The 23292-nt window shown below is 34.7% G+C and overlaps 15 protein-coding genes and 3 pseudogenes across 18 annotated transcripts, besides 2 other annotated features; 9 read left to right on the top strand and 9 right to left on the bottom strand.

Annotated features, from left to right (window-relative positions):
* Window positions 1–21657: part of a mobile genetic element that runs on past the window's edge.
* On the bottom strand, window positions 31–384 carry TVAGG3_0426540 (uncharacterized protein; the record flags this gene model as incomplete). Its single annotated transcript, XM_051233637.1, has 1 exon — window positions 31–384. A coding segment is annotated over one exon (354 nt), but the record flags the coding sequence as incomplete, so codon positions are not given.
* Window positions 403–1589, top strand: TVAGG3_0426530 (annotated as a pseudogene). The gene has a single exon. A coding segment is annotated over exon 1 (1187 nt).
* TVAGG3_0426520 lies at window positions 1843–2818 on the bottom strand (annotated as a pseudogene). Its single transcript has one exon. A coding segment is annotated over exon 1 (976 nt).
* TVAGG3_0426510 (uncharacterized protein) lies at window positions 3257–3409 on the top strand (the record flags this gene model as incomplete). Its single annotated transcript, XM_051233636.1, has 1 exon — window positions 3257–3409. The coding sequence occupies one exon, from the start codon at window positions 3257–3259 to the stop codon at window positions 3407–3409; it is 153 nt and encodes a 50-aa protein (XP_051103366.1).
* TVAGG3_0426500 (uncharacterized protein) lies at window positions 4064–4759 on the top strand (the record flags this gene model as incomplete). Its single annotated transcript, XM_051233635.1, has 1 exon — window positions 4064–4759. A coding segment is annotated over one exon (696 nt), but the record flags the coding sequence as incomplete, so codon positions are not given.
* TVAGG3_0426490 (KilA, N-terminal/APSES-type HTH, DNA-binding family) lies at window positions 6400–6885 on the top strand (the record flags this gene model as incomplete). The annotated part of the gene is made up of 1 exon (XM_051233634.1): window positions 6400–6885. One exon carries the CDS (start codon window positions 6400–6402, stop codon window positions 6883–6885), a length of 486 nt encoding a protein of 161 aa, XP_051103364.1.
* Window positions 7430–8018, top strand: TVAGG3_0426480 (organellar and viral DNA polymerase type B; the record flags this gene model as incomplete). The annotated part of the gene is made up of 1 exon (XM_051233633.1): window positions 7430–8018. A coding segment is annotated over one exon (589 nt), but the record flags the coding sequence as incomplete, so codon positions are not given.
* Window positions 9260–9771, top strand: TVAGG3_0426470 (organellar and viral DNA polymerase type B; the record flags this gene model as incomplete). The annotated part of the gene is made up of 1 exon (XM_051233632.1): window positions 9260–9771. A coding segment is annotated over one exon (512 nt), but the record flags the coding sequence as incomplete, so codon positions are not given.
* TVAGG3_0426460 (KilA, N-terminal/APSES-type HTH, DNA-binding family) lies at window positions 10279–11004 on the top strand (the record flags this gene model as incomplete). Its single annotated transcript, XM_051233631.1, has 1 exon — window positions 10279–11004. One exon carries the CDS (start codon window positions 10279–10281, stop codon window positions 11002–11004), a length of 726 nt encoding a protein of 241 aa, XP_051103361.1.
* TVAGG3_0426450 (protein of unknown function, DUF4106 family) lies at window positions 11534–12409 on the bottom strand (the record flags this gene model as incomplete). The annotated part of the gene is made up of 1 exon (XM_051233630.1): window positions 11534–12409. One exon carries the CDS (start codon window positions 12407–12409, stop codon window positions 11534–11536), a length of 876 nt encoding a protein of 291 aa, XP_051103360.1.
* On the top strand, window positions 12445–12892 carry TVAGG3_0426440 (annotated as a pseudogene). The gene has a single exon. A coding segment is annotated over exon 1 (448 nt).
* On the bottom strand, window positions 13367–13717 carry TVAGG3_0426430 (Poxvirus D5 protein-like family; the record flags this gene model as incomplete). The annotated part of the gene is made up of 1 exon (XM_051233629.1): window positions 13367–13717. The coding sequence occupies one exon, from the start codon at window positions 13715–13717 to the stop codon at window positions 13367–13369; it is 351 nt and encodes a 116-aa protein (XP_051103359.1).
* TVAGG3_0426420 (uncharacterized protein) lies at window positions 13803–14602 on the bottom strand (the record flags this gene model as incomplete). Its single annotated transcript, XM_051233628.1, has 1 exon — window positions 13803–14602. A coding segment is annotated over one exon (800 nt), but the record flags the coding sequence as incomplete, so codon positions are not given.
* Window positions 15435–15971, bottom strand: TVAGG3_0426410 (protein of unknown function, DUF4106 family; the record flags this gene model as incomplete). Its single annotated transcript, XM_051233627.1, has 1 exon — window positions 15435–15971. The coding sequence occupies one exon, from the start codon at window positions 15969–15971 to the stop codon at window positions 15435–15437; it is 537 nt and encodes a 178-aa protein (XP_051103357.1).
* TVAGG3_0426400 (protein of unknown function, DUF4106 family) lies at window positions 16348–16758 on the bottom strand (the record flags this gene model as incomplete). The annotated part of the gene is made up of 1 exon (XM_051233626.1): window positions 16348–16758. The coding sequence occupies one exon, from the start codon at window positions 16756–16758 to the stop codon at window positions 16348–16350; it is 411 nt and encodes a 136-aa protein (XP_051103356.1).
* TVAGG3_0426390 (protein of unknown function, DUF4106 family) lies at window positions 17988–18956 on the bottom strand (the record flags this gene model as incomplete). The annotated part of the gene is made up of 1 exon (XM_051233625.1): window positions 17988–18956. One exon carries the CDS (start codon window positions 18954–18956, stop codon window positions 17988–17990), a length of 969 nt encoding a protein of 322 aa, XP_051103355.1.
* Window positions 20273–21302, bottom strand: TVAGG3_0426380 (protein of unknown function, DUF4106 family; the record flags this gene model as incomplete). The annotated part of the gene is made up of 1 exon (XM_051233624.1): window positions 20273–21302. A coding segment is annotated over one exon (1030 nt), but the record flags the coding sequence as incomplete, so codon positions are not given.
* A 121-nt stretch (window positions 21658–21778) lies between the features above and the next one.
* Window positions 21779–22662, top strand: TVAGG3_0426360 (platelet formation protein family; the record flags this gene model as incomplete). Its single annotated transcript, XM_001282143.1, has 1 exon — window positions 21870–22613. The coding sequence occupies one exon, from the start codon at window positions 21870–21872 to the stop codon at window positions 22611–22613; it is 744 nt and encodes a 247-aa protein (XP_001282144.1).
* A 600-nt stretch (window positions 22663–23262) lies between these two features.
* Window positions 23263–23292: part of a mobile genetic element that runs on past the window's edge.

Here is a 23292-nt window from a genome sequence, read left to right as displayed (position 1 = left end):
GTACTGTTTTGCATATTCGAGATAGATATCGTTTATTTTTTCTTGAAAAGCTTGAAGAGTTGTTTCTAAGTTTACAAGCAAATTCACTTGTAAAAGTTTTCCCTGTTCAAATTTCTCATACATACGTTTTTCTTTGTTATAGTATCGAACTTCAAAACCGACTGTAAATGGGAAACCATGTATGGCTTCTGAAATGAACTTCATTCTACGAAAGCCAATAGCTTTTGTGACAGATGGGTCTCTTAACCATCTTAACGGGTAGTCAAAACGATAGCCTTCATGCTTTACGGTCTCTGTCTCAAACTTTTGACCGACATTCGTAAAAAGTTCATCTAATGGTTTAGTTGTAGCAACTCTTGAATTTTCTTTTTCTATTGAAAGCATATTTTATCTAGAATAAAAATGTCAAATGAAACAGCGTCTATGAGAGAAATACAACACAACCGACAACTCATTATACAAGCTCTAAATAAGAACACAACAAACTTTTCAAACTATTCTAAGATATCTGAGTCATTGAAAGAAGGAAACTTAAAACTGACATTAAACCCAATGACAGATGAGTTTCTGTTTCAAGACAATAAGAACCATACTGTCTGTATAAATCCAACAAAAGGAACTTTAAACGAGAAACCTATAAATGAACTTCTTTTGAAAGCAGATGTTGGCAACAAAGCTGACAAAGAATATGTAGACGATGCAATAGCAAAAGAAGAAGAAAGAGCTAACAAAGCTTATGCAACAAAAGAACATACTCATCCTGAACTAGCAGACAAAACATATGTTGACAATAAAATGTCAAGTGAAGTGACAAGAGCTGAAAACGAATATTCTAAAAAGACTCATACACATACCATTGCAAATATTACAAACTTACAAGAAACCTTAAACATGAAAAGTGCCGTTGGACATACACATTCTATATCTGAAATAACAGACTTAAACGTTAGCCTTGAAAAGAAAGCAGATAAGGAATGGGTGGCTAGTGTGTTAGTGAAGAAGGCGGATAAGGAATATGTGGATGAAAAAGATAACGAAATTATAGAAAGGGCTGAATGGTATCATGAATGGACATCGAAGATTTTAAAAACTAAAGCCGATACAGGATGGGTTTCAGGATGTTTAGACCTTAAAGCGGATAAAACATATGTTAACGATGAGTTAGACAACAAAGCAGACAAGAACCATACACATAAATCCTTCACAACTGTTAGAGCAGACGACATAATATTGAACTTTGACCTTGGTTCAAGTGCACCTTTAGAGAATCCAAGTACAAGCGTAAAAATACACTAAACAATTTAGATAACAGTTGCAGGAACATTGAAAGTCATGCCAGAAACTTTGAAGCATATGAACTACCAGCAATGTTAGATAAGAAGGCTGACAAAACAGAGCTTCAAACATTAAAGACTGAAATACTTCAAACATTATATCCTGCAGGCTCTATTTATACGTCAATGAACTCTACCAGACCAGAAGTAGTACTTGGTTTTGGTGAATGGAAGCAGATTGTAGACAAATTCTTATACTGTGCTAGATATTCAAAGACGGCAGGAGGTTCGAAGAAAATTAAAGAAGCAAACCTTCCACCGCACACTCATACAGGAACGACAAACACAACAGGTAGTCATTCACATTCAATAACAAAAAGAGGTTATAGAAATCTTGCAGCAGGTTCGGATAGACAGGGAATGGATAGATATGATATTTCAAGTGACCCGGTAGATTCAAACGCGGGGATTTTCTGTGGAACCGCAGGAAATCATCATTCACACACTTTCACAACAAATCCAACAGGCTTGGGTAAAGACTACATGCCACCTTACATGACAGTTTACGCATGGTATAGAATTGCTTAGTCGTCATTTTCAACTTCTTTAGCATATTCGTCAGGAGTTGTCTTATATTTGTTAGGAACTGTCTTTGAAAGTATACCACCTTGAACTTTGACAAGTTTGAAACGAGGTCTGGCAATAGTAGTTTTATCTTCTGCTTGCAGTGTGTACATTTTGCCATGTTTGCCTAAAACTTCATAATATTCTCTTGTATACTTTCTTCTATTTTTACGAACACGAACGTGAGTACCTGTCGGGTTCCCATTGTTGTCATAGTCAATAGTATTTTCATATGGGTCGCGTTTAGGTATTTCTATTTTTACTTTGTCACCCTTCCGAAGTTTGAAGCCTGGCATTCTTTCTTGTTTGTCTCTTTTGACTAAACTATTAAATATATAGTCTTTCTCTAAGTCAGGGTTGTTTTTCATTTCTTCGGGGGAGTGGTTTCCCAAACCTTTTTGTTTACGGTTATTGTAAATATTTAAAACTTGTCTCATCTTTGCCATGGAGAAGTGTCTATATTTGTCGTCATATGACATTTCATTTGCTTCACCACCTTGTGGTTGGTTTAAGTCTCTTAAGATTTTTATACAACCGTCAATGACACCAAGAGCAGAATGGTTTTGGTCGACAATGAAATATTGGTTTACATTTTTTGAACGCAGATAGTTTTTTACATCATCTGATTTGAAAGAACTTTCACAGTCAGATGTCAGTTTTGTTGGATGGTATTTGTCAACGAATATTGTCAAAGCAGTTTTCACATCTAAAATATTTTTGGACTGTAATGGTATGGCTTCACAGTATCTTGTATTTTGACCAACAAATATTAACCAGTATGGTGGTCCATCTGTTCTAACTCTCGGAATGTTTTCCAAGATATCCATAAACCATGCGTTCGGAGTTGAACTGAAGATTTTTATCATGAGTGCTTTCTTTGTCGCTTTAGAAACATACGGGTCCTTGTTTGAATTCGTCATTTTTTACCCTGTAAGAAATGGGTTTATTTGGCGCGTTAGCAGGAGTTGCATCCAGATTTTTACCCGCAGTGGGAACAATAGCCAGAGGTGTATTTGGAGTTGGAAGGAAGATTTTGAGTACATTAGGTATACTGAAAGAGAAAGCACAACCTATTATACAAACTGTACAGAAAGGTTGGGATGTAGCACGAGATGCAACAAATCTTATTCCAAATCCTGAAACAAGAGGAAAAGTTCAAGGATGGATGGATAATGTAGGAAAACAAGCAAATGACTATTATAACAAAGCAAATGACTACTATAACCAAGCAGGACACTATATGGACCAAGGTGAAAGATTCTTTAACAGAGGATATAACCATGCACAACAGTGGGTAAACAATAACCAACCGCAACCGCCTCAAACTTGGGGAATGTAAAATTTTTTACTGAGATGAAATGAACAATACAGCATTGAGACAAATGAGTTCAAGATGGATTTGTCGACTTCCAGCAGTTACACAACGTGTTTGTCAAGTTCTTCCTATACCTCAGGAAGTTTTAGACCGACTTAAAAAACAACAACAACCAGTTGAAAACAAACCAAACTAAAATTTTTTACTGAGATGAAATGACCGAAGAAGTTGAAACGGTAGATTTGACACCACAAACAAAAAGTTCAGAACCATTGTCAAAACCTGTCAAAGAACTTACAGATGAAGAGAAAAATTCAATAATAGAAAGTGCCAGGTCTGGAAATACAAACCCTAACTATAAAGTCACTTTTCATAGAAATGGAACGGCTAGTATCTCAAAAAAGAAACAGACTCTCACAAATAAAATATTGAAGTCTGAAGGAGCTTTCGAGACAACAGATGGAAAAGTTTACTTCACTGACCAACAGTTCATTATAGAACATCTCATTGACTTAGAGTCAAAATATTCTAAACTTTACAACAAACACAAAAAGTTGAAAGGAAAACAAAAACAAATGGCATATGATATTTATGAAGATGTTGACGACACAACCATACCTGCAGGTGGGGTAAAGTCAGAGGAACCGAAAAGTGACGAAAAACCGATAGAAGAAGGTGAGCCAAAAACTGAAGATAAACCAAAACCAAAGTTTAGTTTGGAAACTAAACCAAGTCAACCTTCATTGGCTGGTATGGGTTGGCGTCAAAGGCTTATGGTAGCAGGAGGTTATGTAAAGTAAAAGAAAACAGTATATTTTTTTTTATTTTTATAAAAATGCCCCCATATAGAATGGATAGAAAGTCTGCTAGAATAAAAGCAGAGTTGCAAAGATATGGTTGGAGAGTTTCGAAGAAGTTTAAATATAGGAAGGGAAGACCCATAAAAGTCTATGACAAATTGTCTGGTCTTCGCTACGAAATGGATTTGGAAACAGCACGTGCAAATTATCCAAACAGACTAGAGAGGTTAGAAGAAGAACGTCTTATGGACATGCCTTTCGATGTTAGTGAACCTCAAGTTGAGGGACACGACGGCTTTGCCAGATTCTATTGGAAACATGACGAACAATTGCATCCTTTGAGAAGGAAAAAAGGAAAAGGTGAAGACACACATGCTCCCATGGAAAGAACAAGATATGCATATGAGAAGTATCGTGAAGTTCGTGCTAAAATTGGACAAGGTGGAGACTTTACAGTAAACTTTGACGAAGGAAAGAACAAAGAAGGCTTCATGGGTGTACTTGCTGCAATTCAAGACGGAAATAAGAAAGGATACAATCTCAGACTAACCGTAACAGATTTGGACGGTCATATATACTATGCATATGGCAATGTCACAACAGCTGCAAAACTTCTTGACGCCTTCAAGACTACAAAGAGAGAACAAATGGCTGATTCAGACTCAGACATTTTGAATGCAATTGAAGGAATTGCAAGTGTCAAGCTCGAACGATACCAACATAACCCTCAAGCAGTCAGACAACATGTTTGTTAGATGAGAAATATGAAATGGCATACCATTTTAAAACAGTATATTTTTACATATATTAAATGCTTCAGGTTGAAAAACAAAGAACAAAAGTAGCAGATACAAAACCGTTAACTATATCTTTACAAATGCTGGTAGGACTATTTCAGATGAAGAAATTTCATCCCGAACATACAGGTTTGACTATCCAATTCGTTGGCTTCAAAGTCCTTCAGATGCAAAGGCAATAGGATTTAGAAGAGTTTTGTTTTCAAATAGAACTAACGCGTTTATGTTTGCAGTATATTTTCACGGTCAGTATAAAGGTTCTGATGGTCTAATAGAAAAATTTGACGAAATGAGAATCTTTACAGTTCGTTCAGACGAAAGTCTTGAAAAAACTCTAAATGACTTTCAAACTCAAATAAACAAATATTATTGGGAATTTCAAGAAAAATACGACTCTTTACTAAATGGAACATACTATCTAAAACTAGAATACGATAAGATGAACTCAACCGTTTCATTTCAAAAGATTGAAATTAACCCTCCAAGAGATACAGAGTTTTTATTTTGGGAAGTAGACAAACGTTCTTGGGCACAATTTCTTCGGTTACTAAACCAGAACGAACCATTACCACCTGACGGTCCTTTTAAATTTATACTTCCACCAGCAGATTTGATGGTTTATAGAAACGTGTTTGACCCTCAAAATGTTATGTGTCATGCAAGTTTCAGTTCAAGCAACAATAGTTTTCTATGTATTGGTAAGGACTTTTATGACTTTGCTTCTAAATTCTACGAACCACCTAGTAACAGTTTCTCTGACTTTCAAGTTTGGTTCACAACAAATGGTGTGCAACATATTATTCCATTGTACTATGACTTTTATCTCGAATTGTCTTTCATATATAACTACGGAAAAGTGCTGAAAAAGTATTGAAAAATAAAGTTTAGGTGAAGTGGTGCGATCTCACCTCTTTTTTCACCTGTTTTTTCACCCGTTGAATTTTCATGAATTTTCATGAATTTTCATGAATTTTCATGAATTTCTTCGTATATGTTTTGTCAAGACTTCTTCATCGTAATGAGCGTAAATGACCCAAAAATATAATTTAGGGTAGATGGTTAGATCTAACCTGTTTTCTCACCTCTTTTCTACCCTCTTGAATTTTCATGAATTTTGTGCTGAATTCGACAAAAATATATTTTGGTTGAAAGAATACGGTGGAGCCAAAAGTGGCTCGACCTCAAAACAAGCATTTTGTGAAGAATATACCAACCCGCGGAAAACAGCGGGTTGCTTTTTATACAAAATTCAACAGGTGAATTTTCATGAATTTCCTTAAGATAGAAAAAAATATATTTTAGGCGACCAGGTCACTCGGTCACTCGGTCACTCGGTCATTTTAACTTCTCTGAAAAAGTGTGACAACATGACATTTTGACAACAACACAGGAAATAGATTTCATCGTATATTTTTTGTTAAGACTTCATCGTAAATGTTTTGTTGAGACTTCATCGTATATGTTTTGTCGAGATTTTTATCGTTGTGGTCCGACGGTTAAGCCACAAACGAATGTCCGACGGTTAAGCCACAAACGAATGTCCGACGTCCCACCAAAAAATATTTTTTATTTTTATTGTAAGAACAGTAATGTCAGTCGAAGCAAAAACGTTCACGAACAAATCTAATGGCGAAACATTCACAAAAGGCACTTACAACGGTATTGAAGTCTTACGTAGAGACAAGGATGGTTATATAAATGCAACAAAGATGTGTCAGCAGTTTAGGAAAGACTTTAGAAGGTTGTTGGAAAATAAGTCCTGGGAAGAGTATTTTAAGGCATTTTGTGAAGAATATACCAACCCGCGGAAAACAGCGGGTTGCTTTTTATACAAAATTCATGCAGGAATTTCTGATGAAATCAAACAGGTTAGAGGAATGTATGTAGACCCAAGACTCGTAAACTATATAGCAATGTGGGCTTCTCCAAAATATTGTATAGCAGTTGGAAAAATTCTGGACTCCATAGACAAGAAAGTTCATGAGAAATTAGATGAAGAAGAACTTGAAGATACAGTAAAGAATGCTAAACCTTTGTTCGAACAAGAAGTTAGAAAAATGTGCTTAAACAAATAGAACATGAACGTGAGATATGTTATGGTTATAGAGATTCTCCATACGAACTAGACCAATGGGAACAAGAAGATTTAAAGAGAGAATTTAGAGAATATGAACTCGCTAAGATAGCATTAGAAGCTGCAGCAAAGAAGTTAAAAGTTTGGGGTTGTTTTGTACAAAAATATTGTGAGTAAATGAACCATTTATTTTTATTGAATTCAGCAAAAATATAATTTAGGGTAGAAGGTTAGATCTAACCTGTTTTCTAACCTCTTTTCTACCATCGTAGAAAACTCTCGAAAACTCTCGAAAACTCATGAAATTTACACCAAAAATATAATTTAGGGTAGAAGGTTAGATCTAACCTGTTTTCTAACCTCTTTTCTACCATCGTAGAAAACTCTCGAAAACTCATGAAATTTACACCAAAAATATAATTTAGGGTAGAAGGTTAGATCTAACCTGTTTTCTAACCTCTTGAATTTTCATGAATTTTCCCGAAATAAAAAATAAAATTAGTTTTATTTTTATTTATTTTTTTATTTTGTATAAAAGAACAGAAATGTCAACAATCGGCACAACAGCAATTCAAACAACAGCACCAAACTCGTTAGTCATGAATCCAACATCTATGTTAGTAGAGATGAAAAGCTTCATTCCTTCTTCATATACTTTCGAAACAGAAATCCAGAAGATAAAGCAAGAACTGTTAACAAGTAATTTAGACTGTAGTGCGAAAGATGAACAAAATGAACAGTATCTTTACGACATGCAGGATATTATTGACCATCTACCTAAACTTCCTGAAATCCAACAACAAAAGCTTACTATTCCAGAATTCGATGAAATAGAAGTCGGACTGACTGACTCAGTAGAAATAAAGAAGTTCATACGAAAGGTAAATTATGAGTTCCTTGGTTTTCATTGCAACCATAAGGTTATGGACAAAGATTGCGATATGGTATATAAAAATATTTCTGACATATATAAATCGGAGGAGTTTAAGACCTACGACAACTTTGTTTCGTTAGTTGCTGAATGTGTATGGCAGATAAGAGATAAAGATAGAAGAGGTAAAATATGGAACGAACAGATAAGACCAACTGCTTCAGATTTAAAGAAAACCATTGACGCCTTGGTTGTTTTAGCAGGTAAGGTTTCAGAATATAACGCAAAAATGAACCCGCAATGTTCAAAATGTAAAGCAGCAATGAGGAAATATAACTACTCCGTCAAAGAGATAGAACGTATGCGAAACGACTATGCAGACTTAAAGAAAGAAGCAGAAAAGCCAGCAGAAAATAAAATGGACATGTTAGCATTTCTGAACAAAAACTATCCAACAGCAGACGATTTCCTTCTATCTGATGTCAAGAAGAAGTATAAAGAAACTTTCGGTATCGTTAAAACATTTGACATACTAAAAGAAGAAATAGAAGCTACGAAATTGTTTAGGATTTCAAATATACATCGTACAATTCATGTGAAACGCTTATAAAATAACTGGGGTAGAAAAGAGGTTAGAAAAGAGGTTAGATCTAACCTTCTACCCTAAAATATATTTTTATTGAATTCTGTATAAAATTCTGAGTAAAATAATTTTTAGGGCTTGTGTCAAACCGTTGAGTTTTCACAAAATTCCAAAAATAACGTTTACCATGTGAAACGCTTATAAAATAACTGGGGTAGAAAACAGGTTAGAAAACAGGTTAGATCTAACCTTCTACCCTAAAATATATTTTTGTCTGATTTACGCTCATTACGATGAAGAAGTCTTGACAAAACATTTACGAAGAAGTCTTGAAAATTCAAGAGGGTAGAAAAGAGGTTAGAAAAGAGGTTAGATCTAACCTTCTACCCTAAAATATATTTTTGGGTCCTTTACGCTCATTACGAAGAAAGTCTTGACAAAACATAAACGATGAAATCTCAACAAAACATTTCGATGAAGAAATCTCAACAAAACATGTACGATGAAATCATGAAAATTCATGAAAATTCATGAAAATTCATGACAAATTCATGAAAATTCAAGAGGGTAGAAAAGAGGTTAGAAAAGAGGTTAGATCTAACCTTCTACCCTAAACATTATTTTTGGGTCCTTTACGCTCATTTCGATGAAGAAATCTCAACAAAACATTTACGAAGCAAAACATTTACGAAGCAAAACATTTACGATGAAATCATGAAAATTCATGAAAATTCATGAAAATTCATGACAAATTCAAGAGGGTAGAAAAGAGGTTAGAAAAGAGGTTAGATCTAACCTTCTACCCTAAACATTATTTTTGCCGAATTCTGTATGAAAATCATGAATTTCCTTAAGATAGAAAAAAAAATAAAGTTAGTTTTTTAAAAAATATTTTTTTTATCTTGTATGTAAGAACAGAAAATGTTAAAGGTTGAGTTTGAAACAGTTGGAAAGATAGACAATGACACCAAAGTGGTTAGAATAGGTGATTTAAACGTAAGATACTCAAAGAAATACAACAAATATTCTTTGTCAGACATTATATCTCCATCTGGAAAGAGACCGCAGGACTGGGTTAGAATTGCTTCAACTCAGAAAATTTTGACAAGAAATCCTGAGCTTTTGATATCGGTAAGATTCTATGGAACTGCAGCATATCTCATCGACAAAAGTCTTATACCAATAGTTTTGTTATGGTTAGACCCAGTTGTTGGATATAACTTCATAACACATGGTTCATTCGATACGGAACGTTGCAGTGAAGGCTTACTTTACATCGTTCAGAAACCGAAGGACTTCAACACAAAGAGATATAAGATAGGAAGAACATATAATATAACTCTAAGATATGACAGTATAGTCAATAGAGTCAAGGTTGTGTTTGCTAATGATATGAGAGCTGCAGAAACAGAACTACTTGAAAAGTTTGAGAAAATGTATGGTGCTCCCATAAAAGGTAAAGAAACGTTTGAAGTAGATGAGATAGATAGTGCTATAAAATTATTTGACGAAGTTGCTGAAAAATACATGTAAAAATAACGTTTACCATGTAAAACGCTTATAAAAAAAAAGAGGTGAGAAAAGAGGTGAGATCGCACCACTTCACCTAAACATTATTTTTTGCTGAATTCAGCACAAATTTCATGAGTTTTGTATGTTTTAGACCATGTGAAAAAACAGGTGAAAAAGGAGGTGAGATCGCACCTCTTCACCTAAACATTATTTTTATTGAATTCCGTATGAAAATCATATCTTTTATACAAGATAGAAAAAATAAAGTTAGTTTTATTTTTTTTTATTTTTTTATTTTGTATGTAAAGACAGATATGTCAACATCAGAGAACACAACAACAGTTATAGTCCATGAAGCTATAAATGAAGAATATGAGTGGGTTCAGTTTAACAAACAACTCCGTCTCATTCGTTCGGTCAAAGACGATATGTACCAAATGCAAAGTATTTTGACAGCATGTTTTGCACCAGATACTAAGAAACCACAAGACTGGTTTAGGAACCAAAGCACACAAGAATTTTTGAGCGAAGCACAGCGAGACATACTTTTTTCTGAAAACAGTGAAGAACAGCGAGTAAGTAAAAAATCTTACTCGCCTAAAACTCATGAAAATCGTGAAAAATTGCCAAACGGTTTGAGAGGATATTATGTACATAGACTTCTTGTAAATGCTGTTGCAATGTGGGCTTCACCTCGTTATGCTTGGTATGTTTGTAAACTTCTTGACGAAATTCATAGACAAGAACGTGAAGAGCTAGAGAACAAGCTTGAAGCAAAAGACAAAAGCATTCAGAAAAGAATACCGCGTTCGGTACCAAAAGGAAAGGAAAAGAACTATAAGTATATGATTTATACTGAAGAGATGGAAAATGAAGAAGACAGAGATATGGTTATGTTGCATTTAGTCAGAAGAAACAACAAAAGCTTTTACGACCTTGCTAAGATTTACAAATCTGACAGAAATTGGTTCTATCGCGAAAACTTACCGATTTCAATGACCCCAAATGAAGATGTGAAACAAATAGTTCAAGATACGTTACCTCAAACACACTATGATATGAAAGGTTGTACAATTCTTACCTTCAAAGAAGATTTGCCGCTACTGAAAGAAAAAATAACAGAGTATTTTGACAACTTCAAACAAGCAGAGTAAATTTCAATCTTTATTTTTCAAGCTTGACACCAAAGATGGCTCAGGTAGCTCTATAAGGTAAATTGTCTTGTCAAATCCTTCTGGCATTCCGAGTCCTTCCATCCGACATTCCGAGTCCTTCCTTCTGGCATTCCGAGTCCTTCCTTCCGACAAGAAAAAAATTTCCCGACAACTGGAAAAAAATTTCCCGACAACTGGAAAAAAATTTCCTGACAACTGGAAAAAAATTTCCTGACAACTGGAAAAAAATTTCCTGTTGTTCGTCCGTAAACCATTCAAATTTTCGAAAATTGAGAACTTTTTGGTCGAACTTCAGAAAAAGTTTTTCCTTCCGACAGAAAAAGTTTTTCCTTCCGACATTCCGAGTTTTTCCTTCCGACATTCCGAGTTTTTCCTTCCGACATTCCGAGTTTTTCCTTCCGACAGGACACAAACGGACGACTGACATTCCTCTTCCTGAATGTCTTCCAAAGCCAGAAGAACCGAAAGCTGCAGAACCACAACAGACTAAGACTAAACACTTACATTTTTACGCTTGACTTTTTACAATTTGAACTTTGTTTGCGTAGATATGAATTCTGAAAGAAGTATGAGGGTCTTGTATGACTTTGTACTTCTCCCATAGTTCATATCTGTCAAACTTACCTGCCATGGACTCTTTCATAAGTTCCATGAAATCGTCTTCTGACAATCCTGGGAAAAGTATAATGTCAGTAAGTATTCTCTTTACATCCTTACTTAAACTCTTTGCTGTCTGTACACAAATGACAACTGAGATGTTAAAGTGTCTGAGCTTCTTAAGAATTCGACACATATCTTGTTCTCTATTCTTTAACAAAGGATGAGAGGCGAAATCATCTAAGATAAGAAGACATCTATGAGGGTAAGTCTTCCAATCGTAAGATTGCAATTTCTTCGAAATGTATTCTATCTCTTTCTGTTTGTTTCTGAAGTGTTTCTTCTCTAATATTCTCTGCATTTCCTCATTTGGGTCTTTAAACTTCGAATTTATATACTCATTTATAGCATTGTACTTCAAAACCCTTCTTTGGTACTTCTTTATCCAATCTAACAACTCAGAGTCTTTTATACATACTAACTTAGACTTCTTTATAATATCTTTGAACGAATTGACGGTTTGGTCAAATTGACCAGAAGTACTACAAATGACAACTAACTCATAGAATGGGTTCTTCTCATCTAGTTCTTGTTGTTGTGCAGCCATTTTAAGATAAGTGAAAGTCTTACCCGACCCAGGTGGTGCAATTAGACCTGTTATACCATTCTGAGCAAATAAGAACTTGTCATGTATGGGTTTTATCTGAGCATTTTCTAACTTCCTCTTGTTCTTGTTTAAAACATTCTCAAATTTTTTGTCAATGTCAGCAAACTTTTTTTCTAACATATTTTAGAAAAATTAAAATTTTTATCTTTTAGAAAATGTCTAGCGATTTCGCCATCTATATTCGAGACAAACTTTTTGACAGCAAAACATCTGTCGACCATAAAATCTTACATAGTGTAAACAAGAAAGGTGAATTTGTTCTAAAGTTCTGTTTCTGGGAATATGACAAGAACCATAAAACATTAAGCAGAGAAGTCTTAAAATTTGTCAATGACAGACTTGTTGACAGAGATGACGCCTCTTGGAGAGATGAAGTCCAACAAAAATTCTTAGAATGCAAAGAAGACACATGCGCTGTTCTTGAAGATGAAATAGAAAACAGAATAGAAGAGCTATTAAATGACAAAGAACTTTTACAGAAATATGGTTCGGAGAAATTTGACATAACTCCACCAGAAGAAGAAGAAGAAAGAAAGAAAGAAAAAAGTTGAAGAGAAGAAAGAACCTGAACCAGTTCCAGAGAAGGTGAGATATGACATGTAAAAATAAAATTTTATTTTTAGAACATTTCTGGGTCAATGTCAATGTTCTCTTCCTCTTTAGGAGTAAACACTGGCTTAGACTCTAAAATCTTTTTACCTAATTTACCTTGAACTTCAACTATCTTAGACTCATAATATTCATAGTCGTCTGTCTTCTTTGGTTCATAAGGTATAACAAGTTTGTATGCTTTACCTTCTTCAAGTTTTGAGAACCTTCTGTCAAAACTTTCTTTGACTGTTAACAAACCTTCTATGTCTAAGTCTTCAAATTTCGCACCATTTTTAGTCACAATAGCAAACTTAACTGGTTCGATGTTCCAAACTTTGTCAAATGAAGACTTTTCAAAATGGTAGAAGTAAACATTCAAATATGTGAATGGGTCTAGTTCTTCTTTAAGTCCTGACATGTACTTGTTTACTGAGATGAATTTCGTCATCTTTTCTATCGGATAAAAAAATATTTTTTTTTTAAAATTTACTCAGAAAAATTTTTCTTTGTATATACACCATTCTGAACATCTAAAAGATTTTTGATATTTGCCAAGAATGTTCGTTTAGACGCTGCCATATAACCATATTCTTGACAATACTGTTTATACGAATCGTACAATGACCTTTCATCTAAACACTCAAAGTTAGTCTCATCTATAAACAGTTCATATACACTCTTGTTTGCTTCTAACAATGTTTGTCTCTCTTCGGTATGTGGAATTTGTCTTGGATTGAACTTTGAAATATCTAATGTCATAAAATATGAGAACAAGTGGTTGTAAAAGTCAGATGTCAAAGTTTCTGCTAAGTCGTCAAAATATTCTGTATCTTGCATATGAGAATCTGACGTTCTGACAACTACATATCTTCTGTCAGAACTTTCTAACTTCATCGGAACAGCATTGTTTGAAACCATAATGAAGTTTGCAACATTTTCACAAACTCTTTGGTCTTTATATTTTCTTTCAACAACTCCAACTTTGTCTGTTATAAGACTCTTCAAAGCATCTGAGTTCAAAACTTTTGTTGTATCTATACTTTGAAGTTCGTTACATACTATAAGTTTCATATTCTCAATAGAAGAGTTAAATTTACCGCAGATGTTTTCTAAGTTTGTCATATTAGGGTTCGAATAACCTTCTAACAGTTTGCACAAAATATCTGTAAAGAAAGTATTCTTACCAGTTCCTTGTTTTCCAATTATAATGAGAGCAGTTTCATTTTTAGCACTTGGATGTTGTAAGATATTTGCAAACCAACATAAGATATACTCATAAACCTTTTCGTTTCCATTGCATATAATTTCTTTGACATGGTCTAACCAAGCTTCTATAATATTTTCTTTCCATTCTACTTGTTCATATTTATATCCAGTGAAGATAGAATAGAAGTTTGGAGAAGGTGTATAGAACTTTATACCTCGAACTGAAAAATCTTCTAACTTTGACAATAAGATATCCCAAGCATCTAACATCTTCATGCCAACTTGTACAACTTTTATTTTCTTAAGTTTCTGTTTACATTCTTGTTCTGAAACTATTGTCGCTTTAGGTTTGTTAAAGACAACATCCCATTCTTTCATAACATAACATTCTGGGGCAGAGTCAACATAAATGACTAAACGTTTCAAATTCTCGACTGCTTTGTTATAGTCTCTAAATGGACACATATTTCTGAATGCTTGGAAGTCATAAAAATCTGAAACATCTATTCTGTACATTTTTATAAAAATAAAAAAAATATTTTTTTATTCTTGACTTTGTTCTTGAGCTATTTGTTGCATTTGTTGTTCTTGAGCTATTTGTTGTTGAAGTTGTTCTTGTAATACAATACTTTCACCAGTTGCATCTTCCAATTCGAAACTTTCTGCCGTCATTGACAAATACATAGGACATAAAAGTTTTACAGGAACAAAGTTTGCGTCAACTAAGGTTAAGTTTATGTTTGCCAAAGTGTTTGAGTTCACTAAAGCTGAAAACTCTGCATTCGAATGAACAATAGGCAAACCAGCAGAGAAAGTGTTGTTTATACGCATAAGTATCTTTTGGTCATAGTAGTTTCTGTCGACATTCGAATAACACTTTGAACCTAAGTTTGAAACAATATATAAAATAGGTGTACTTAAAGTCAATGGAACAGACATTCCTTGTATGACACCTTTTCCTGTTATAGGAAACTGTTGGTAGTAAAAACCAGATATAAGTTTTGTATTATAGCTCATATTGTTTATAGTAAACTCAGTCGGACATCCAAACATAATGAAACCTGCTCTAGTTGCAGCACATTTTACACCCGTACTTAAAGTATTAAATAAGTCAACAAAACCTGTTGGTGGTATATCTGAGTAAGTATCTTCAAAGGAGTATTTTTTACCATTCACAACAATAAAGTCTTCTGGTGTCAAAAGAGCAAAACAGGCTTTAGTCGTCATTGTGTTTAAGGTTAGTTTACAATATCGTCCTTGAGGACTTTGTAAGTTTGTTGTTATAGAATTATATGACTCAGGGTTTTTAGTCGTAATAGTATAAACCATTATGTCTTCTGCCATTTACTTAGCAAATAAACTTTAATGAAATGTTGTGGTCGTCAAATATTTTTATGACGTCTGGGAAACTATACTTTAAGTTCAACGTTTCACCTCCTTTCATAACGTATATCTTGTCAATGACATTATATGAAACACCACAGCAACTAACGTCGGGTTCTATTTCTTTGATGTTTATATCGTCTGCCTCTGTCAAAAGTTTCAATAGTTCTTTCAAAACTTCATGAGGTGCGATGACATATGAGTTCACTTTTACAGGGTTGTGTTCGACCAAGTTTAACATTATACTTAAAGCTTGACAAATCTTCTCCTGAGTTTGAAGTTTGTCTTTCAGTTGTTGGTAGTCATTTCGAATATCTGCAACAGAACTTAAGTCTCTGCTAACTTCAGGGTATGTTGGTTGTTCTTTTACAGGAACAATTGTTATACCATCTTCGTCTTCGTATGGTTTCCCCACTTCAACATCTCTTTCTTTGACATTGACAATAACACTTTGACTGTTTGTTTGAGTTGGTGAATTTAACTTCACATCTGCCACCGCCATTAAACCTTTTGAAACACTTACGCTTCTATTTTTCGGAAATGACATTTTACTTCGAATAAAAATATGGACGTATTCGGATATCTCTTTGAATTGAAGCAGAACAAAGTTTATACTCACAAACAATACAAATACATTGACAGAATAGTTCTTTACACAAACAATGGAAAATGTTATAGAATAGCAGTCTTTGCTGAACCAAAATATTTTCATAAAGCAAAGAAAGTTGGTATAACCGAGATGGTGAAAGTTCTTGAAGCAGACAAAAATATAACAACAAAACTTACAGATATTTCTAAAGGTAAGTTTATAATACAATTTTATGTCAAAACTGGTGTCATAACTATTTACGATGGTGAGAAGTCAGTTCAAGAACAACTTACTGACCTGCTGCCAAAATCTGCTCGATGGAAGCTGTCGTTATGCCAATCTGAGGAGCCCCAGCAGGTTTCATCGAACGAATCTTCAAAAGAGCATCTTCCGTGAAAAGTGCTATTGGTTTTGTAAACTTCTTTGCTCTCAATTCATCTGGACCGTCTCTGTCACCAGTATATTGTATTTGTACAGTACCAACAGTTGAAATACCACCCATAAAGTCTTCTGAGTCAGCAAATGGAATGCCAAGCCAAAAGTTTGAACGGTCTCCATTTGTATATTGAGTTTTTTGACTTCCTGTATGGGTCCATACTTTCACATATGGCATAATAGAACTTTGCATTTCAGGGTTAATGGTTGTTGTGAAGTTGTTGTTAAAGTTCATAGCATCTAATGTCAAGTTGTATGACCTCATATCTTCAACTGTAGAATATTCTTCTCTTGGATAATATTTGCCATCTATGTTTATATGATATTTAATACCAGGGTTGTAGAAACAAGAATAGTCATTTATAGTTCGTCTGAACAGTACAAACATAGTATCTGCATGTTTCATTGCAGTTGTTAAAGCAATATCTGTTCTTGCACCTGGGTCAGCACTTTGGTTTCCAACTTCACCTGCAAAGTCTTTGACAGATATTTGGTGTATAGGGAACATAAGTGGAACTGCAATATATTTGGCAGCTAAAGCATTTGAAATATCTGGGTCCAACATATAGACTGCAAGTCTGCTTTCTATTCTCTTGCATTCAAATTTTTCGCATGTGAACTTAACTGGGTCCCAAGCAGTTCCAGCAGCATTGAAATAATAGTTTACTTCAGTGTTGAAGTTTGAGAAACCAAAGTCTAAGTCAACTTTGTCTTTGCAAAATTCGGCGAATGACGTTTGATTTGCTCCCTTTACGTCTGTAAGAGTGAATGGGTCTTGCGTTGGTGCAATGACTAAGTTATTTTTGCTTGGAGTAAGTTCAATAGAAATTTTTCCTGCCCAGTTTGGCAAGTATCTTAAAAACCTGAAGATGAGGAAAGATGACAAAGGAACTCTAAGTTTCAGTTTTACTTTGGTTACTGCTGCTGCAGTTTGTCCAGAAAGGTCAACATAAACTCCTGGAACGTTAGGGTCAAGTCTTCTTATTTTCTCAATAGTTGCATATTGGTCTGTTTGTTCTCTAGCTTGTGGTTGTACTGAGTTTCTCAAAGCGAACCATTCATAGTTTGCCCATGTTACTGTTTGAACTAAGTCAGAGTTAGAATATATCTTATATCCCATGAAAACTTCTGGAGCATATTGGTATCCGACATAGAAAATTCCATTGCAACCTTTCTTGTCAGACAACTTGGCAGAAGGTTTTATTTCAATGTCTTGTTCCACGTATAAGAATGAGTTGTCAATAGAAATAATGTGAAACCTGTCGCATGCAATATCTACTGTTGTTGAAGAACCTTCACCAAACTCACCTACATTTCCATAAGAAACAGCAGTTGTATATTCGTAAGTTCCAGGAACTATTTCTGACCTTCTAATGGCATTGTCGCATTCGTTATACCATTCGGAAACATTTCCGTTCATGGCATCCAAAACTGTTGGCGTTATATTCTGAGCGGCGTACATTTCATATGGGTAAAAATATAGAATAGTTGGATTTATTTGTCATAATAGAACCCACGTGGACCAAGCTTTACTTTCTTCCTGGCTGAGTTTTTAACTCTTCTTTTTCCTTCATTGCCACTACTTTCACTTTGTTCTTCACTACTTTCACGACTTTCTCTTCTTCTTTGGTGTCGCTTTGGTAACTTGCCCTCTGCTTCAAGTTGCATCTTTGCCTCATGTTCACCTAGTATGTTGTAAATTTCCCATGTCCTTTTTGCCTTTGGGCTCTGGTCGCCCATCTCAGGTAACCTATATCCTAGAAAGATTTTGTCATAGTTTGTATTTGAGTCTTCGCGTATTGTTTGCATGACTCTTTCCTGAGTTTCCGGTTCAAGCTCTTCAAACAGAGCTTGTCCATATGGAATAAGCTCGTTTCCAAATATATGTTTTTGTAGCCATTCTGGTTTTCTTTCCATGTTACCAACAATATCTTTTGTGAATGGGAAAGCTTTTACCCAATGTTTCAGTCTTTCGTCATTTATTTCTGTAGTTGGTTTTATTTTGTCAAGGAACATGTTTTTCAATACTAACATTTCATTTGGTACTGTCCATTTGAGTTTTCTTAAATATTCATCCCTTCTCAGTTCATTGTCTGCAAAGTAAGTTTTTATGATATTTTGCAAACTTTCGTTTGCAAGGTCATGTACAATAGGTTCTCTTCCTTCTCTCTCCCTAACTTTCTTTCTAAACTCTTCACCAAATATACCATCTCTATGGTTCTGTGTAGTTCTTTGAGATAAATGTTCTAGAACGTCAGGTGTTATATTTCCATCAGCCATGTTCATTTCATACTGGTCCAAAATATCTGCATCTTTCATATCTTTCAACGGCATTAAAGCCGCGCTTAAAATACCAGCTATATCTGGTTCACCATTCACTTCCATTGCGTCTACAACTTCTTGGAATTGTGGTTGTAAGTTTATGAACCACCTATCCGAATTAGCTTTATGACCCCATCTCATTGTAGTTCCATTGTCTGCAGAAACAAAAGTAGGTCTGTTTCCATCTTGGCTAGGTTCTGAATGAACTTTAAACAATGTTTCATTTTTATATGTTTTCTTGAAATTTAACCTTTTATTTTCACCGAGTTCATCCGAAGATTGAACGTTAAATGCTCGTAAGTAAAAAGGGTTGTTGTATTTGCGTACATTTTCTTTCAGTACTTCCATTCTATGCTGAATATTTTCATCTGATGTTGGAGTCTTTTGTATGTCGGCGAACATTTTTCGATATTCTTCTACCATGTCAGCCGAATTTTTTTTAGACTCTTGGAAAGATTCCATATTCTCCGCATACTCTTGTTGAAGGTCAAGATTTTTCGGCTGTTCCAAATCTTCATCTAGTTCTGTGAAGTTAGTTTCCAAAGGAGGGACTTGTTCGTTTCCTTCAGGCTCTTCTAGCTGTTGTTGCTGAACTATTTCTTCCATGTCTGGTTGTATCTGAACTTCTTCCTGTTGAGTTTCTTGTACCTCATCTGCTGGCATTTCATATATTCCGAGACCGTTTTCAACAATTTCCCTATCTACGTCATCCGCATTCATAAGCCTTTGTTCTTTCGTTCCGTCTCTATTTTTTACGCGTTTCATGACGAAAGTTGAATTGTCATTTAGCTCTGACATCAAATATCTCGGAGTAAATTCGTTCATGTCATTTGGATGATATGCTATTAAATCATATCTCTTAGCGAGCTTGTATTTTCCAGGTTTGAAATTATATCCCATTTGGTGCTGAGTCATAAAGCTAAATAGGTTCGGGTCAGTATTTCCATCCTTGAACTTTCTAATAGCTTCTTTATATCTGTCACTAAAGTCAAGAGTATCTGGGTAACCATAATCTTCCTTAAGCATTTTTAAGAATTCTTGGTTTCCTTGTTCTCTACTTCTTTTATGTCCTTGCTCTGTTTGTGGTTGTTGTTGTGCAGGGTTTTGAACTGTTGGTTGCTGTGCTGGTTGTGCAGGGTTTTGAACTGTTGGTTGCTGTGCTGGTTGTGGAGGTGGTTGTTGTGTTGGTTGTTGTGTTGGTTTTGGTGCATGCCTGTGTCTATGTCCATGTGACGATGTAAATGTTCTAGGTAGTCCTGGTGCAGGTGCTTCTCTTGGAGGGTTTGGTGGTATATAAGTTCCACCAGCTGGCACATATGTTCCATCTGCAGCGTAATGTCCTACCTGACTTTTCGTTCTTAAGAAAGCATTTACTAGGTCTGTTTTGGTCTGTTGTAACTCTTTTTCTTGACTTTCCACAACAGTTGCTCTAACGGCGTCATAGGCACTTTGAACTGCCTGTCTCGTTGCTGCATCTGTTATTTTCGTCATATTTTGTGCTACTTCTCTTAACTCTTTGTCGAAACCTTCAGACTTCAGTTTCTTTCCAGATGAGAAGTCGTTCACTAGTTTCACCTTACTATGAAGAGCTTCGAAGGCGTTCTTAAAGTCAGCATTTGTTAAAGCTTCATTTGAACTGTCTTCATCCGCTTGTATTTTTGTCCTTATTGACCCTATAAGCTGGGCTGCTTTAGCGTTGGCTTGGGCATCTAACCAGTCATTATTAGCTTTTATATATTCTGCGCTTTTCATTGCCTTTTGCATGGCTGCGTCGTTATTTTTACTTTCTTGTGCTAAGTTTTCATACTGTACGGTTTGGTTTTGCAACTGTAAAAGTTTTTCTGCCTTTACATTTGCTTCAACTTCTTTTTTATACTCATCGCTTTCCATATATGTCTTCAGGGCTTTTTGTTTTATCTCTTCATCTTTCAGTACTTTATATTGAGTAGTATGGTTTTTCAAATTTATGACATCTTGTTCCATTTTTGCTACTTCTGCTGCTTTTTCTGACACTTTTTTCGCATATTCCTCTGTACTTAGTTCTTTCAGTTGTTCTTCTTTCTTCTTTTTCTCTACGTTTAACTCATTGAGTTTCTTTGTGTGTCTGTCATATTCTAGTTTCTTTTCGTTTTCACTTATTTGCTTCTGTATGTCTATGTTTGACTTTTTGACATCTGTTATTTGATTTTTGAGTGAACTCAAATTCATTTGACTTTGAGGGTTATAGGCTGTTCCGTCTGCAGCTCCACCATAGCCTGCCATTTTCGCTAAAAGTGCCGCTCTTAAACCTCCACTCTGTGCACCAAAAACTCGGTTTAAAAGCATAGGATTGCTTGACATTTGTTGCAACATAGTGGGGTCATTCAGCATTTGTTGTTGCAACTGTTGTTGTGGTGTCAGTTTTACTATTGGATGTTTCAATGCTCTCTTCCTCTTACGTATATTCTTACGTAGCTTACGTGGCATTTTAAGTGAAGTAAAAAACATTTACGATGAAGAAGTTTCGACAAAACATTTACGAAGAAATCATGAAAATTCAAGAGGTGAGAAAACAGGTGAGAAAACGGGTGACATCTCACCTCTTCACCTAAATTATATTTTTGGGTCATTTACGCTCATTACGATGAAGAAGTCTTGACAAAACATTTACGTTCATGTTTGACAAAACATGAAAACATATATAATTTGTGAAAAGCGACACATTATATAATGTTTTCGACCCAGAAGACTAACAATTTTCCGAATAAAAACTTCATTTATACTAAACATCTTCAGGGCTAGAAGGCACGAAGTGCCTGGAAGCCCCACTACCTTTTTTTTTTTTTTTTTTTTTTTTTTTTTTTAAGTGTTAAAAATATAATTCTCTCATTTGGTAATAAAATCGAAAATTTGATTTTTAAAATCTTACCAAGTTGTTGATGATGATTCACTTTCTTCATCATCATCACTGTATTGACATTAGACAAGAACAGTTTCATTAGAACGTTGAGATTCAATCCAGAGAAATCGACAACGAGACTTATCAATGAAAAACAATTCCAAATTCCTTTGACGATGTCGAATGCCGCAGAAGGACTCAATGTTTTGATTCCAATCACGAGTTTAAAGATCATGATGATTGGTACAAAGAAAGACAAAGTGCAGTTGATTTCTTTGGAAAGCGAATCAGAAAGAGAAGTTGTTTTCCATTCGAATATCACTGCTTATGATTTCTCTAGTAATTACATGGCTTTTGCACAAACAGATTCAACAATTTCCATCTACAAACACAGCGAATCAATGATTTTCTCGATACAACTAAACGCTGGAACAATCGAAGCTTTAGCTGTTTCTGCAATTTTCCAGATGGTCGCTGTAGGAACAAGAGAAGGAGAAATCTATTTAGTGTCTATTTTATCAAAACACGTGACACAGATTTTGAATTTGGAATCTTTTGTTTGCACAAATTTGGTAATTACTAAAAATTGGGGATTCATTGTTGCTTTTTGCGAAGGTTTGGATGATACAAACTTGGCCGCAAAGATCGTTGTTTATACTTGCAATGGAGTTAAAGTGGCTGAATACCCAATAAACAGATTACCAACATTCGTTTGCTCCTTCAATGACAGGTACGGATTCGACCACATCATTTTCACGAATTCGAATCAAGAAATGTTTTTGTTTGAAGCTCCTTTCCCTGAAAAGATGACGAAGATTTGCGATAAAATTGGAGATTCACTATATATTGAACAGTGGGGTACAAGGTCTCTGATTGCAATCACAACTGATGGTTCTGTTCATGTTATCCCGGTATTTTAATTTTTATTATTTTTATCTTGTATTATTGTAAATATATATTTTCGTTTTATATATATTATCTTTTCCAAAAATGTGTATCTCTTTATTCTGTTAATTTTACCAAAAGTTAACAAGAACATTCTCGCAACTTTGTTATATACTTATTTATTTGAAAGTAGATACACGTAAACTACAAAATTTATAGGGTTGTACAAACTGGCACAATTTTGCGGGCCGCGTGCCAGCTCCTGGCAGGCGGCCAAAATCAAAAAAGTGGCCAAAAATCGGGCCTCGTGGCGTGGAAAGGGTGGAGCCCGAAGGGCGACATCCTTTCCACGCCACTCGGCCTATGACCACAATTATATAATATGCTCATTATTATTTTTTCTTCTTTTCTCTTCTTTTTTTTTCTTTTTCTCTTTTCTTTCTTCTTTTTCCCTTTTCCCTTCCTTTTTTTCTAGTTTTGGAAAGGAAAAAGTAAAAAATTTAATAATTAATTTTATTACTATGAAAATATACTTTTTAGCTTATATTGTAAGCTGTGAGAGTTTTAAGTGATGGAAGATATAAATCAAATTTGAAATTCAACAAATCTTGTTATGATTAAGTTGAATATTGTACTCTAATTAAGAGTTTTCAGTTATGAACTCAGGTATTATATAATAAAAGTAAAAAAAAAAAAAAAAAAAAAAAAAAAGGT

The sequence above is a fragment of the Trichomonas vaginalis genome, chromosome V (genome assembly GCF_026262505.1).
Source record: "Trichomonas vaginalis G3 chromosome V, whole genome shotgun sequence".
Classification (NCBI taxonomy): domain Eukaryota; phylum Parabasalia; order Trichomonadida; family Trichomonadidae; genus Trichomonas; species Trichomonas vaginalis.
Note: the sequence above shows the minus strand (reverse complement) of the source record. Positions and strands in the feature narration are given on the sequence as shown.